We start from the raw sequence: 17,453 nt of genomic DNA, 5'->3' as shown, positions 1-17,453 counted from the left end.
CCAGGGGGCTTGATGCGGCCCTTTGCTTGATTTTATCTGGCCTTTGGGGCATTATTCCTCCCACTGATTTGAGACACTATTCTGCCAACTGACGTGAACAATGGGGCACCATTTCTTCCACTGACACAAACAATGGGCCACTATTCTTCCCCCTAATACTAAATGTGGCAATGTTTACTCCCACTGATGCCAGGAAAATTTCCACTCCCGCTGGCCACAGTCTGGCCCCCCTAAAGTCTGAAGGACTATAAACTGGCCTTTATTTAGAAAAGTTTGAGACTCCTGGTTTAAAGGATCTAGTGTTAAATGTTTATATAACTTCTGTCTTCTTGGGCTTTAACAGGAAACATATTGAACTTACGTAAACTTGTATGTTATACTTGCTTACTAAATCTGTTGGTTATTTTGCTACGGAGAAACATGATTACTAGCAGTGTGACCGGATATACAACAGTTAATATCATAAAAAATGCATGACATTACTAAACACTTCCTCATTCCAGCTCCTCCATTATATGGGCTGAGAATCCTATTAAAATATGTATGTCAGTTTTGTTTTCAGCACCGGATGCTTTCCCTAAGGTCTGCAAATTAATTTTCCCATGAAAGAAGTGTTCTGCTCCGAAATGAATTCATAATTTACACCGGTGTCAGTGAATGGCTTATATTAGACATCAATGCTTATCCAGCTATCATGTTCAATGTGTTGATTGTGAATGAAATAACCTTATATTTTCTGCCTCCTTTACATTTAAGGGCAATAGTGCCGTATTTTGCATGCATGTAAAGACAATGGAATTCTGCTGTTGTGAACAACTTTTGGTGTTAATGTTTCTTTGTGATGTGTATTAACCGGTGATTTTGTTTTGTGTCATGTTGTGTGACCTTTTTAACCCGGAACACTGGGCATTGGTGAACCTCTCCCAGGTCCTCAAGGTTTGTTCTTAACCCATGCCATCTTGTTGCATGCTATACAGTTTTTGTACACATGAATTGATGTCTTAATTCCTTATGGTGTGTAAACACAAAATAATGAAAGTTACACCATATAATACAGATTGTGGTCACTGTGTAATTCAGATTTTGCAGAAACACCCAGATCAGGAATTGTTCTGATGCGAAGTGATGGTTCTTTTTTTAATGGTCACACTGACTTGCTTTAACTTTTATTCTCCCTGGGAGGAAGTGCCTCCTGTCACACGCTGACATGACTAGGGCACTTTACTCTAGACACGCTGAAAGCTTCTTCCATGTCTGAATTACAAATGAAAATTCTGTTGTTCAGAGTTATAAAGTGACAAATTGTTTGGTAATGAATTCAGTTATTTTGAATACAAGCTTTTCTGTTACAGCATCATTTTAGAGGACTGACAGACTGCTCCTTGTTTTATAATCTTTTCACATGTCTTTCTTATGCAAGTGCTCAGGAAAACAAGTATTAGAAAATTCATATTTCACCACATGTAGGATTCACTTACCGAGATGTAAAGAACTATGCAGACACAAAGATCTTTGGGTATTGTGCTGGGACATTAGAAGATGGCTAGGGTGCATTTAATTATATAATTAGCTTTGCTGTCAAATCCATCCTCTGTGAAACCAGACTAAGGCCCCTTTCACACATGGCTGCTCCATCGGCGGACTCGGTTTTTCTCAGCGGGGGATCAATCCACGATCCCCGTTGAGCAGGCGAATGACAGCTCTGTCTCCGGGCTGTGTCAGATCCCCGCTGTCCTCTATGGGGGAATCGGATGAGAATGGACCGCCTGTCCGTTCTCATCTGATCCGATCCGCCAGATGGATGGAAAATAGCGTTTCCATCCGTCCGGGTTTGACGGACAGGATCGGATCGGATGTCAGCGGACATGTCTCCGCTGACATCCGCTGCCTCATAGAGATGCATGGGGCATCTGTTCAGATCCGCCTGGAAAAATGACAGGTGGATCTGAATGGTCCGCAAGTGTGAAAGGGGCCTAAGGGCTTCTTCACATGTGTGTTGATTATGAAGAATGAAGCAGTGCTCATTAACACCCCCATAGCATTTTTGATGTGTTTATGAAGCGTTGAATAAGGTTCAAAAATTCCTGATTAATGCCCATGGTAGTGTTGCTTTTCTTGTGGGAAGTGCTTAAAGGGGAAGTGATATAGAAGAAATGATCTAATTTGAGGTGTTGTTAGGTTGGGGTGATAGCAGACATTTTGGTAAAATCTTTGCAAGATGGATTTGTATACTTTAATCTCTTTGACACTTGGCTTGGTCCAGTTCCACTTTGCTGACACAAAAAGCTTTGCCATTGGCTCTAATGTTCAGTGCCTTGGCAGTATTGCTGACTGTCTTGATGCTTTTGCATCACAACACAATGCTGCCACTCCTGTGAGAACAGCACTGTGAGGTGTCATTGAAAAATTTATAGCAGGCAATTGTGAGGCTTTAAAAATGCTGAATAAATGCTGCATAAACACAGGGTATTGACATACATGTGAACAAGCCCTAAGAAAGTGTTCACACTGGAGCAGTAGTGTTGCATTGTGTTGTGTTAAAAATTAGCCAGCATGTTGCTTTCATGAGGCATCGCCGCTTGTCAGCTACCCCCATTGATTTCAATGGTTAATGCCCTGTAACCACATCTTAACAGCACCTATAGCATTTATAGCAAGTTAATAAAGTGTTTATAAAGTGTTAACTGGGCACTGGGGCAGAAAATGCAGGGGCTTCTGTATCCCAGAATTCACTGGGAAATAATAGAGAACTAGGACAGGGCAGTTCTCTATACAGTCACTTTCTGGTTGTACAGAGCAGCTGTGTGGTAACACAATTCGCTTCTATGTGCAGGCAAAAGCATTAAACCAGCCAGCAATACTGACAGTGCCAGGTAGGAGCAGAGACATTGCGCTTGATTGCCAGGGGCAAAGCTTTTTGTGTCAGCAAAGCTGAGCTGGACCAAGCCCAAGTGTCAAAAAGATCAAAGTTATACGGATCCATCTTGAGATTTCACAAAATGTCTGCTATCACACCACAACCTAACCACACCTCCAAGTCGATCATTTCTTCGACATTACTTCCCCTTTAAGCACTTCCCACTAAAAAAGCAACACTTTCATGGTCATTTATCAAGCATTCTTTTTATAGCTTTTTCAACACTTTATAAATGCAAAGAAAACACATCATATATATCCCAAATATGGGCATTGGCATATTTGGGTAATGACATTGCCGATCTTACTGGCGCTTTTGTTTACATTTAGCAGGAGAATCCCCCCACCAGACAGCTTTATGGGGTCAGGGATTGAGCTCACATACATGACACCTTCCGAACACAGATATGCCCCACCCTGAGTGCTCCAGTACCTCTATACCCCAGTTTAGAACTACAAAATCTGCAGGGGATCAAATACTTATTTCCCCCCACTGTAAATACAAACGCTCTAATTTCTATGTTCCAGTAAAGAGACTGAAATGAAGAATGCAATTTTTAAGCAGAACAATTTAAAAAAATCCTTGATAAAGAACTAAACATTCGCATCAAAATAATTTCAATCTGGTAGTTACTGCCATCATTTAATAGATACAAAGTAAAGCATTTTAGGGTGACTCATTGGAAACTCAAATTGGCTGCATGACTTTTGACAGATAATACTTATTTCAGATCGGTGCATTTTTTATTTATTTTTTTCTATCAGTAATATAGAGTAATGCAGCAACACATGTTTTGTGGTTTCTAAAGCATGAACAACAAGAGAAAAAAAATTGAAAGTTTCTAGAGATAAAATAAGTGACAAGTAGCAACCACATGTCTCTGGGTCAGACTGACTTATATTACAATAGCTGCATTGTTCAGGGCTATTCAGGATTCAATCCATATAATATACTATACTCTAATGGATAATGCTTAAAGCAGAAGTCAATGCACCAGTCTAAAGACACAGTGCTTTAGAAATCTTTACTTAAAAAAAAATGTATAAGTAAAATAAAAATATCTAATAAAAGCAGGCCACATGAGCCTGTTGGTCTTCCTATTCCAAAAGAGGTGGCTGCAGAGGATCTAGCTGATAAAATATAATGTGGTCACATGACCTTTGGAAGCGATTTTCTTTGCAGAACGTGTGACACATGGAGGTACTCTGTAAGTAGGGGTGTCCCTAAATACTTTTACTTTCAGTGGCACAGGTAGAACCAAAATCACCTCCGTTTAATTCTGGTGCCACCACTACAAGCATAGGAGCAATTACCCAGGTTGAGCCTGAGGGTTTGTGTATAGAAAATTAAAAATGCTAGCTACATAAAAGGTAACCACACTGATTAAAGCTGAAAAAAACATTTTGCCTTGACTTCTACTCTAAGATGATTTCAGCAGTGCCATTCCTTACCTGAACATTTGCTACAGCAGTACTACAGTACAGCAATACATGTGAGCGCACACACACACTATAGTAGAATAGACTTGCCAATTGTAATCCAGTGCATCAGTACATTTTATTTTGATCCTCTTCATAGTGTAATCTGGTATTTAAAATTCACTGTAAACCAGTGGCGGCCAGCTCGTTAGGGGCGCAGGGGCCCTAATCTGCATGCAGGGGCGCCCGACGCATGGAGTTCAATGGGGATTTTTTTTCATCACCTGATTAGAGCCAGAGGCTCTTATAGGGCGATGCAAAGGGTGGACCCGGGGCGCAGAGCAGTGCGTCCCGAGCCCACCCATTGTGTGACAATAGCGAATGAAAATTCGCTATTGTCACACCGTTCCTCCTCCTGGCCAATCAGGAAGCACGTCCAATACGCGCTTCCTGATTGGCCGCAAGGCAAACCCCATGCCATTGGCCGAGGAAGAGGCGGGACCGGAAGGACTGGAGGAGACGCGCCAGGACCGCGCAGAAGAAGCCGTTCGGGGGACTGAGGAGGAGCCGATCACCGCCGCTGCTGCTCCAGGTAAGTAAGGGGGCACGCACGCTGATCTCTGCATTGGGGACATGTATACTGGTCACTGCATTGGAGGCACGCACGCTGATCTCTGCATTGGGGACATGTATACTGGTCACTGCATTGGGGGCATGTATACTGGTCACTGCATTGGAGGCACGCACGCTGATCTCTGCATTGGGGACATGTATGCTGGTCACTACATTGGGGGCATGTATGCTGGTCACTGCATTGAAGGGGGCACACACGCTGGTCACTGCATTGGGGGCATGTACGCTGGTCACTGCATTAGGGGTATGTACGCTGATCTCTGCATTGAACGGGGCATGTATGCTGGTCTCTGCATTGGGGGCATGTACGCTGATCTCTGCATTGAAGGGGGCATGTACGCTGGTCACTGCATTGAAGGGGGCATATACACTGGTCACTGCATTGAAAGGGGGCACGCTGGTCACTGTGCATTGAAAGGGGGCACGCTGGTCACTGTGCATTAATAGGGGGCACGCTGGTCACTGTGCATTGAAAGGGGGCACGCTGGTCTCTCTGCATTGAAAGGGGGCACACTATACCTTAATTACTGAAGGCCCCTTTCACACTTTTGCGACCTCAAAGTCACGCAATTTTTTTACAGCATTTTTTGCCGCAAAGCAATGCCTATTACATTTTTCTGTTTGCGCCCCCCCCCCCCAAAAAAAAAAATTATGAGCACCAGCCGCCACTGCTGTAAACCAAACCACTGGACAATGTTAATGCATTTCAGCCATAGACCATATCTGAAACAATGGTATGAGAGCAGTCACTTTTTATATTAATAGCAGTAATCACGATTTGCTTACAAAATAGCAATTTAAATTTGAAATGAAATATGATCAGGTAGTATAAAAAAACATACAAGCAGCTTATGCTTTACATATCTTCCAATTTCTTCACATTAAATTCTGTTTTAATCCTTTTGTGTGAGTCTAACTTTTCATTGTTAATGTTACAAAGGTTCACCTGGCCCAGAAGGACCCCGCGGCCCCCCTGGCAGTGCAAGCTTCAAAGGAGATAAAGGAAATCCTGGTATACCTGGACAGCCTGGATTTCCAGGACCTAAAGGAGACTCAGGAATCCCAGGTGTTCCGGTAAGCCTCTTTATGGTTTTGCTGCACACATGTTCCTCAAAAAAACCTCCCACCGAGCTTAGGCTTCATCCAGTGTCCCTTTTTTATACATGACATATAGTGAGCTGGCCTGCCCTTAAACAAGCCACTGTTTATAGTCACTGAACTAGCAGGGATTCCAGAAGATCTGAATGTAAAGCTATTACTGCAACAGAATGACATTCTGTGGTGTTTTGTATACATTTTAAATATTTCTTATTTTGCTCATGACTAAAAATATTTCTTTACCTAGGAAAGTATTATATATGAATATTCCATATTTGCCACTTGCAGCCAGCAGGTGGTGCATTTACAGCTTTTCTTTACAACTTCTGCAAGTCATTTTACTGCTATGCTTTAAAAAGACTGGTGTAGATTGTTCTCCTGCTGTTGCAGTCTGTTTACATCACACAGGCAAATTAATATGTTGGGTAGTCATATCCTTTCATTAGTACAATAATGTCTAAACCACTGGCAACAAAAGAGAGTACACCCCATAGTGGAAATGTCTTAATTGGGCCCAATTAGCCATTTTCCCTCCCTAATATCATGTGACTCGTTAGTGTTACAAGGTCTCAGGTGTGAATGGGGAGCAGGTGTGTTAAATTTGTTGTTATCGCTCTCACTCTGTCATATTGGTCACTGGAAGTTTAGCATGGCACCTCATGGCAAAGAACTCTCTGAGGATCTGAAAACAAGAATTGTTGCTCTACATAAAGGTGGCCTAGGCTATAGGAAGATTGCCAAGACCCTGAAACTGAGCTGCAGCACGGTAGCCAAGACCATACAGCGGTTTAACAGGACAGGTTCCACTCAGAACAGGCCTTGCCGTGGTTGACCAAAGAAGTTGAGTGCACATGTTCAGCATCATATCTAGAGGTTGTCTTTGGGAAATAGACGTATGAGTGCTGCCAGCATTGCTGCAGAGGGTGAATGGGTGGGGGGTCAGCCTGTCAGTGCTCAGACCATACGCTGCACACTGCATAACATTGGTCTGCATGGCTGTCATCCCAGAAGAAAGCCTCTTCTAAAGATGATGCGCAAGACCACCCAAAAACAGTTTGCTGAAGACAAGGAGACTAAGGACATGGATTACTGGAGCCATGTCCTGTGGTCTGATGAGATCAAAATAAACTTATTTGGTTCAGATGGTGTCAAGCATGTGTGGCGGCAACCAGGTGGGGAGTACAAAGGCAAATGTGTCTTGTCTACAGTCAAGCATGGTGGTGGAAGTGTCATGGTCTGGGGCTGCATAAGTTCTACCAGCACTGGGGAGCTACAGTTCATTGTACTGTGATATACTGAAGCAAAGCATGATCCCCTCTCTTCAGAGACTGGGCCGCAGGGCAGTATTCCAACAAGATAACAAACCTAAACACACCTCCAAGGTGACGACTGCCTTGCTAAAGAAGCTGAGGGTAAAGGTGATGGACTGGCCAAGCTTGTCTCAAGACCTAAACCCTATTGAGCATCTGTGAGGATTCCTCGAACTGAAGGTGGAGAAACGCAAGATCTCTAACATCTGTGATGTCGTCATAGAGAAGTGGAAGAGGACTCCAGTGGCAACCTGTGAAGCTCTGGTGAACTCCAGAGGGTTAAGGCAGTGCTGGAAAATAATGGTGGTGACACAAAATATTGATGCTTTGGGTCCAATTTGGACATTTTAACTTAGGAGTGTACTGTCTTTTGTTATCAATGATTTAGACAATAATTGGCTGTAGGCTGAGTTCTTTTGAGGGGACAGTAAATTTACACTGTTATACAAGCTGTACACTCACTAATTTACATTGTAGCAAAGTGTCAGTTCTTCAGTGTTGTCACATGAAAAGATATAATAAAATGTTTACAAAAATGTGAGGGGTGTACTTAGTTTTTGTGAGATACTGTACATGGGACTATGGAAAACTGTGAAATGTATAAATATGTACCGCCCTCCTTACGAACTTGAACATTTAGTATGGTAGGACCTGCAATGCAGTGCCAGAAGGGAACACAGACCTAACAGGAGGGAAAACACCAAAGTAATGAAGCTTTCTATTTTAGGATTTGGTGTTTTTTTTTTTTACAGCTATGAAAATTAAAATTATGACATAATAAAATATTGTGCCAATCAATAGTCCCATAATCCTCTACCAAATTAGTAAATTACCTGTTTGTAACACCAGGATGGGCTAAATTTGGTGTGTTGGAAATCCCTGGCAGTAAAATGTCAAAAAGTTGTTAACAATTACTTTTTTTTCTGTGCTTGTCAGGAAGGTAATATTGAATAAATAAATGTATCCTGCACTAATCCATCTACAGTGCATCCGGAAAGTATTAACAGCACTTCACCTTTCCCACATTTTGGAATTTTACATAAGTTCATTATTTTCCTCAAAACTCTACAAACAATACCCCATAAGGACAAAGTGAAAGAAGTTTGTTTGAAATCTTTGTAAATTTATTAAAAATACAAAAAAAATCACATGTACATAATTATTTACAGCCTTTGCCCTGACACTCAGAATTAAGCTCAGGTGCATCCTGTTTCCACTGATCATCTTGACATGTTTCTACAACTTGATTGGAGTCCACCTGTGGTAAATTCAGTTGCTTGAACGTGATTTGGAAAGCACACACCTGTCTATTTAAGGTTTCACAGTTAACAGTGCATGTCAGAGCACAAACCAAGCCATGAATTCCAAGGAATTGTCTGTAGACCTCCGAGACAGGATTGTATCAAGGCACAGGCCTGGGGAAGGGTACAGAAAAATGTCTGCAGCATTGAAGGTCCCAATGAGCACAGAGGACTCCATTATCTGTGAATGGAAGAAGTTTGTAACCACCAGGACTCTTCCTAGAGTGGGCTGCCTAGCCAAACCGAGTGATCAGGGGAGGGGGCCTTAGTCAGGGAGATGACCCAAGAACCCAATGGTCACTCTGACAGAGCTCCAGCTTTTCTCTGTGGAGAACCTTCCAGAAGAACAACCGTCTCTGCAGCACTCCACCAATCAGGCCTGTATGGTAGAGTGGCCAGATGGAAGCCACTCCTCAGTAAAAGGCACATGAAAGCCCACCTGGAGTTTGCCAAAAGGCACCTGAAGGACTCTCAGACCATGATAAACAAAATGCTCTGGTCTGATGAAACAAAGATTGGCCCCAGTGGCAAGAATGTTAAAGGAGGAAACCAGGCACTGCTCATCAACTGGCCAATACCATCCCTACAGTGAAGCATGGTGGTGGCAGCATTATGCTGTGGGGATATTTTTCAGCGGCAGGAATTGGGAGACTAGTTAGGATTGAGGGAAAGATGAATGCAGCAATGTTCAAGGACATCCTTGATGAAAACCTGCTCCAGAACGCTCTGGACCTCAGACTGGGGCGAAGATTCATCTTCCAACAGGACAACCACCCTAAGCACACAGCCAAGATACCAAAGGAGTGGCTACAGGACAACTCTGTGAATGTTATTTAGGGGCCCAGCCAAAGCCCAGACATGGACCCGATTGAATATCTCTGCAGAGATTTGAAAATGGCAGTGCACCGATGCTCCCCACTCAACCTGATGGAGCCTGAGAGGTACTGCAAAGAAAAATGGGAGAAACTTCCCAAAAATAGGTGTGCCAAGCTTGTAGCATCGTAGTGAAAAAGACTTGAGGCTGTAACTGGTGCCAAAGGTGCTTCAACAAAGTATTGAGCAAAGGCTGTGAATACTTTTGTACATGTGATTTTTTTTTGTTTTTACATTTATATTAAATTTGAAAATATTTCAAACAAACTTCTTTAACATTGTCATTATGGGGTATTGTTTGTAGAATTTTGAGGAAAATAATGAATTGAATCCATTTTGGAATAAGGCTGTAAAATAAAGTGTTGAAAAAGTGAAGCGTTGTGAATATTTTCCAGGTGCACTGTACATGCCTGTTGTTGGTTATATTAACTTTTGTGTTTTACAAGGAATGATCCCATTCACCTCTACAAAAAGAAACACATGTAGAATCAATTCTTTAAAACTGAGGAATTTTTTATCCACACGTTAGCTACCTCAGCTAAACATAAAATAGTTGCTTTAAGCAAACTCAGTGATGTTTAATCAACATAGCTGTTAATAATCCTTCACTTATCATTCCATTGATTCATAGACCTAACTAAATGAGCTTTACACAAGAGGTGCACCATTTGCCGCCACCTTCTCATCCTACCTACCCTTTTCCTTTTCTATCTACCATTCTTTCTGTATTAGATACAGTATTGTTGACATAGCGATCACTCTGTACATTGTGCTGAATGTCACTTGCACTATTCGGTATTCAATTCAGTAAAAGATGTGTTAAAAAAGGTATATTTCAAGCAAGGTCTACCTAAAAGTCCAACTCTAGGAAAACATTTTGGAGTTCTGGACAGAAAGGTAAAGGGATATAACTGCTGTGGAACTTTTATTCTTGTTTGTGTCTCCTCTGGGGAGAATTTGCCTCAAGTACCATTGTCACCCTGTGATGTTAAAAACAGATTAGGAATTAAGCTGACATTTCTTTATTGGGGATGCACAAAACAAGAAAAAACACCCTACCCCATGCTATCAAAAACAAAAAGTTTTTCGTTTTAGAGCTTTGGAGTTGGAGTTTAAGGAGGAAGAGTTTACCGAACAGTTGGCCTAATTGCATCAACATTTAATAATTGTTAAATACACTGGTTCATGAGATAATATAGTTTTATATGCACATTAAGTAAATGTTTGGGATTCTTTAAAAAGTACATTTTCAAACTCCAAGATAATTCAGATTAATAGCAGTAGGCTAGAAATAATGAAAATACAACTGAATGTCTGATTTTGACTATACTGTATGTACACCTTAAGGTCCTTACCCGATGGTACATGGTTCCATCCAATTGTTGTATCTTCATCACTCGCTAATGCATGTTTTACAGCCCATTCACACTGCCGCGACAGGATTTTATGGGGCGACCTGGGAAGTCGCTACTTGCACAGACTTCATATAATTGAAGTCAATGCAAGTCGCCTCCAGGTCGCCCCAAAGTAGTACAGGACCCTTTTTCTAAGTCGGACCGACTTGTGTCGCTCCTATTAGAACGGGTCCTGTACTATTCAATGGCGAGCGACCTACTGCGACTTGTCAGGCGACCAAGTCTCCTGACAAGTCGCGCTAGTGTGAATGGATCCTTAGAGGCTGTAATGATTTTGGAGACGTGATACACATTTGGTGGATCCATGTTGAGCAGATTTTGGACCAAAGTGTTTAAAAACAAATTGCATCTTCTGCAAGATGTTACATCTGCGATGCTAAGCACCTTATTTCATTCTCAGCTCTCTTTAAATCTCCAAACTCTTTTACTTTTTATTTTGCTGCTGTTGTGATCCAGTTTTCTGTTAGAGGCTGTATGCATTTATTCTCTATGATCCCAGATAGGTAGAAATGTAGGTCACCCTCTCTTGCGTCTCCCGAGATAGATTATGGATTGTGGGATTTGTAGTGTGCATAGACCAGTGCACAAAACTGCAAAAAACGTGAACTGCTTGTTCCAAACAAAAGGTTGAAGGGGAAAAGGTGAGGTTCAGGAGCTCACAGAGGATGTTACAGGGAGGCAGAAAAATATAGTAATATATTTAATCAAAAATGGATTACAGGATCAATAAAGGAGTTGTAAAGTCAGAAGGTTTTATATCTTAATGCATTCAATGCATTAGGAAAAAAAAGCTTCTGTGTGCAGCAGCCCCCCTCGGCCCCCCTAACACTTACCTGAGGCCCCTTTCTGTCCAGCGATGTCCAAGAGTGTCTCAGCCGTCCGAGATTCTCCCTCCTGATTGGCTAAGACACAGCATTGGCTGCCGCTGCTGTCAATCAAAGTTAGCTAGCCGATCAAGAGAGAGAGGGGACGGGGGGGGGGGGTCGGGGCTCCATGTCTGAATAGACACAGGGAACTGCGACTCAGTTCAGATGCCCCCATAGCAAGCCGCATGCTGTGGGGCACTGAACAGGAGGGAGGGGGAACACAGAAGAGGGACCTGAGAAAAGGAGGATCTGGGCTGCCCTGTGCAAATCCACTGCAACAGAGCAGGTAAGTATAACATGTTTGTTATTTTTCTATGAAAAAAAAAAATGAGACTTTACAATTGCTTTAAAGTTATTACCTTGTTTTGTTGTGTATGTGTATTGATTATATTTGGAGAAAAAAGGATAATGTTTAGTGTCACTTTAAAGGTTAACTCTGCTTTTAAAAAAATTCTAATCAAGTATGCATTCCTAATTTTAAAAATTAGCTTCTACTGCTCTCAGCCTCCTTCAAATCTCTAGATTTCTTTGTTTTTCCTGCTGTGATCTGACTTACTGTTAGAGGGTGGCTACATTTGTTCCCTACTGTCCCACTGTATGTTGGAACTTAGCCACTCTCTCTTGCTTGCTCTCGAGATGGACTATGAAATAGGGGCTTTGGGGGTTGTAGTGTGTATAGACTGCTAATTTTTAAATTAGTGGTGGAAGTAATTATATATACAGTCAGGTCCATAAATATTGGGACATCGACACAATTCTAATCTTTTTTGGCTTTATACACCACCGCAATGGGTTTGAAATGAAACAATATAGATGTGTTTTAACTGCAGACTTTCAGCTTAAATTTGAGGGACCTTTTATCTGCCCCTTGTAAATGGGATAATGAGGGAATAACACACACCTGGCCATGGAACAGCTGAGCAGCCAATTGTCCCATTACTTTTGGTCCCTTAAAAAGTGGGAGACACATATACAAACTGTTGTAATTCCTACACCTTTCACCTGATTTGGACGTAAATACCCTCAAATTAAAGCTGAAAGTCTGCAGTTACACATTTTGTTTGTTTAATTTCAAATCCATTGTGGGGGTGTATAGAGCCAAAGAGATAAAAATTGTGTTGATGTCCCAATATTTATGGACCTGACTCTAAATACACTTATCTTTTATGGAGGTTTATGATGTACCCCTAAATTGCTTAATAGGTGTTTTGGTTTTTGTAAACCCACCTAACTATTTACAGTATGACTAAACTCCAATGGGCGGGTCAAAATCATCAGAGTGTGTGATGTGGTGGAGAAATTTGGCTCTTTGTTGTTCATTCACCTGAGCTGATCAGGAGTAGCGGCGATCCTTTCCTCTTTATATTTACTAACCCCTGGATTGGTATTAGGACAAGCCTGTACGTTATTTTCTGGGACACAGGGATATGCTTTCTTCTCTACTTTGAGTGGCGCCAAAAGCATTTAAACAGGCGGCTGTGAAATATTGCAGACTCTGTATATTGTGATTCAGCTTTTACTAAGCTGTAGCATTACCTTATCATTAATTAGATTTTTCCTGCCAAATCCACTTCAATTTTGAGTGCAAACAAAGTCTACATACATTTTAGATATATTTAAAACACAAATCTAGAGTTTGTCACTATCTGGCAATTTTATTTGGTATGCATATGAAGTGAGATGAACAGGAGTGCTTGGCTACAAATGTGAAAATGTGGATTGTGACATTAAAATAAATAAGACAACCACAACTGCCTTGTCAGTGCTCATCATTTAATCCAAAGGAAAGGAATGTAATTGTTTATGCTAAAATTGTGTGCTTATTTACAGGGTGATCCTGGAAGACCAGGTTTAAATGGAATGAAAGGAGATCAGGGAGTTCCGGGTGTCCCAGGATTCCCAGGTAATATTAATGGGTCTCTGGATGTTCACACAGGCTCGGTCACATCCCAGATTATGCCTAGTGTTTGCATATCATGATAGAAATATTTGGCCTAGGAGACAATGGCCTAGGCCAAACATGAGAAACACTAACCTTAATTTGAACAGCACTCTATATAAGCCTTATTATTTGGAGGAATGTGATATTTTAATCCCCTTTTAGATCTTCTTTTTTGTGTTATTTATATGAGTTGTCTGTTAGAAGTAGACAATGATAGGTGCTGAGTTATATTGCTCTCAGCCTTCCCAGTTCACAAGAGGCTGTAGTTGACAGCACTGTCACATGTACATTGCATCTCCTGTTGTGGCTAATAATACAACATTAGGATAAAAGAGATGAAAAGCAACTGTAGTCATGTTCTGCTCTGTTGTATTTTTCAGGTATGAAAGGGCCCAGTGGTCCTCCTGGTCTGGCTGGCGGTAAAGGTGATCTAGGTAGCCCAGGTCTTCCAGGTGAGAACTTTCATGCTGTATTATATACTTTGGCCATTATCTCCTTATATTCATATGGTCTTTTTTGTAGATGACAAAACAGTTATCAAATACTGAGTGATACATATGTTTTATTTTTACGATTAACAGGTCTCCCGGGACCACCTGGTCCCAAAGGTGAAATCAAGACCATACAGGGACCACCTGGACAACCAGGGCGTCCAGGAAACACAGGACCTCCTGGACCACCAGGCCCCCCTGGATCACCAGGTAATGCTTTGTGGGATGTCAAATAATATATTCCCCATAAATTGTATTTTTATGTTCATTTTACATCAGTGTTGTTTTATTATTTCTAAAAAGGAACCCTGTAGCAAGACCACTTTGACATCCCTGCTGAGTTAATCATAGTTTATAAATATTTGTGAAAATATATTACACACTTTGCATTTCCTATACTCCAATTCAATTTGCTGAAAGTGGCTAAAAGTGTGAAGTCTTTGCATAAACATTACAAAGGCCATTTGCACAGTTCCTCATATAGTGCTGTGAAAAAAATAAAATTAGGTATGGATTATCCCCTATATATTTACCTATTATTCATAGTGGCCAATACAAGTTACAGTATTTTGAGTCAAACATGTTTCATCCTGATGTAGGTGGGGAAACTTTTACAATTGAAAGAAGCCTGCAGTAGGGACTGCTACAGAAACTGCTATTGCTCACCTTTCTGCAAACATTTGTTTCTGGCTGTTCTGCAGATCCAGTTGCTTAAATACTTTGAAAGTCACTGAATTTGAGCAAGTACTTATATACAAAGAGTTATGACTTTCCTGATCTGCATTCTTGTTCTCATTAAGTAATTCAGACTGTACTGAAGCCAGAGATAGCCAGCTAACAGGAAGAGTTAATCAATGGCAGCCCCACATTTATTTTATGATTACTTTCTTGTAACTAAACTGGTCGACAGGTATAGTTATTACTTTGGATGGAACTTTGTCACTTATTTCCATTTTATTTTTTGTTTTTAAGGTTCTTTAGGGCCATCAGGTGACCCTGGCAGAGATGGACTTCCAGGATTTGAAGGGCAGGCAGGACGCAAAGGTGACAGAGGTCCACCAGGGCAACCAGGTATGTTTTTCCTCGTATTGTTGTGTATTGCATCATATAGCAAATAGACACTAAGGGGGTATTTACTAAAATTGTAGTGTGAAAAACCTGGTACAGCTCTGCATAGAAACCAATTAGCTTCCAGGTTTTATTGCCAAAGCTTAATTGAACAAGATGGATTTAGAAGCTGATAGGCTATCCTTGACTCACAGAATGTACGTTGGAGTGTTTGTCTTCCAAAATGGGGTCACTTTGTGGGTGTTTCATTTGTCCTGGTTCTCCAGGGCCTTCAAAAGTGTGATAGGTAGTCAGGAAGTTAAATGTGTAATTTATGCTCCTAGAATGCCTGAAGGTGCTACTTGGATGTTGGTCCTCTGTATGTGGCCAGGTTATGTAAAAGTCCCACACATGTGGTATTGCCATACTTAGGACGAGTGGCAGCATGTGTTTTGGGGTGTCATTTTTGCTATGTACATGCTATGTGTTAGTAAAATGTTCAAAAGGCTCATTACTCCTCATAGAATATATGTGGGGGGGGGGGGGGGGGTTGCTTTACAAAAAAGGGTCATTTTGGGGGTGTTTCAATTTTTCTGGTGCTCAAGGGCCTTCAAAAGTGTGATAGGTCATCAGGAAATTATATGTGTAATTTATGCCCCTAGAATGCCTGACGGTGCTCCCTGCATGTTGGACCTCTCTATGTGGCCAGGCTGCGTAAAAGTCTCACACATGTGGTATCGCCATACTCAGGAGAAGTAGCAGAATGTATTTTGGGGTGAAATTGCAAGTATGCCTATGCTGTGTGTGAGAAAATAACTTGGTATGATTTGTGTAAAAAAAAAAAGTATTTGTACTGACCTGACATTTCAGGGCCTCAAAAAACATTAGGTGTGATCAAGTGTGATCAGCTTTCAATGAATGGCACCATAGCATGTAGACGAGTGTTTTTCAACCTTTTGTCAGTCAAGCCACCCTTTAAATTATGGACAGTCTCGAGGCACCCTTTGAAATTATGGACAGTCTCGATGCACCCTTTAAAATTATAGACAATATCAAGGCACCCTTTAAAATTATTGACAGTCTAGAGGAACCCCACTTTAAACTGTAAAAAACCTATTCTAATAGTTTTACATAATGCAGCAACATCCACACAAGTAGGACACCCAACGTTAGGTGTGATTTTTTGTGTCTTCCAAAGCAAATACCGTTTTGTACACTGGTACTGACTAGTATTCCAATGTTTCTCTTCTCCCTCAATTTCTCTCCATCAGTAAGATAATATGACCCTAGTCCTGAGGGAGAGAGGCAGAGAAGGGTCAAAAAAGGATACTGTGGAGGTGACTGACATCCTCCTTATCAACTGATAGCATAACAGGTTGTTAGGATGCCAGTGTCTAGAAAGTCGTAATGGCGCCCAGGAAAAACCCGTGGCTTTATGTACCTAAAAGACAGGCTTCATTTACCAGCTGGCTTGCATATATGTCATTTTTGAGCAATTCTTAGGCATTTTGCTAAGGCACCCCTGAAGAAGCCTCAAGGCACACAAGGGTGAAAAAGGCTGATGTAGACTTTATAACTTTATAATTTGCAAAATTTTAAAATAGAAACTAAAAAAAAAGTTGTTGTTTTTTTTTTTTTCAAAATGTTGCTCTTAAATCAAAAAAGCTAAAAATAAAAAAAACGGTGTTGAAAAAATACCACCAAAAGAAATCTCTATTTGTGTAAAATAAAAATGATAAACATTTTGTTTGGGTACAGTGCTGCAAAAGTGGGAGAGCGCTAAAAGCTGAAAATTGGTCTGGGCAGGAGAGACCAAGGTTTCTGTGATCCTAAGGGGCACACCGACAAACCTCATCTGGGCATGACACAAAGTCCAGTGTCCAGAGAAACATCACGGATATACGGTGATATAAAGCTGCACAATGTTTATTTTTAATTATTTTTTTTTTTTTGGGGGGGGGGGGGGGTTTCAAGTAGCTGGTCTTGACTAGGGCACAAAATAGTCTAGCACCAGCTCTGGAAATCCCCCCAATTATTAGCGCTGTAAATTTACGCGACACTTTGCATTTTCATATTAGGGCCAATTTAGACAATAGCCAATCACAATTAGCCTAATAACATGTGTTTTTAGTCTGGGAGGAA

At 41.2% G+C, this 17,453-nt stretch overlaps 1 protein-coding gene across 2 annotated transcripts in view; it reads left to right on the top strand.

The window, feature by feature from the left end:
- COL4A5 (collagen type IV alpha 5 chain) overlaps positions 1-17,453 on the top strand; it is a 245,222-nt gene that overhangs the window by 206,752 nt on the left and 21,017 nt on the right. For both annotated transcript variants that reach the window (XM_082264454.1, XM_082264453.1), the window contains 5 exons: positions 5,909-6,042; positions 13,662-13,734; positions 14,154-14,225; positions 14,355-14,474; positions 15,237-15,335. In XM_082264454.1, the coding sequence (XP_082120580.1) occupies positions 5,909-6,042; positions 13,662-13,734; positions 14,154-14,225; positions 14,355-14,474; positions 15,237-15,335 (498 nt within the window). The remainder of the gene's footprint in view (positions 1-5,908; positions 6,043-13,661; positions 13,735-14,153; positions 14,226-14,354; positions 14,475-15,236; positions 15,336-17,453) is intronic.

The sequence above is a fragment of the Pelophylax lessonae genome, assembly GCF_965119305.1.
Source record: "Pelophylax lessonae genome assembly, chromosome: 7".
Taxonomy (NCBI): Eukaryota; Metazoa; Chordata; class Amphibia; order Anura; family Ranidae; genus Pelophylax; species Pelophylax lessonae.
This window is presented reverse-complemented; position numbering and strand designations above follow the sequence as displayed.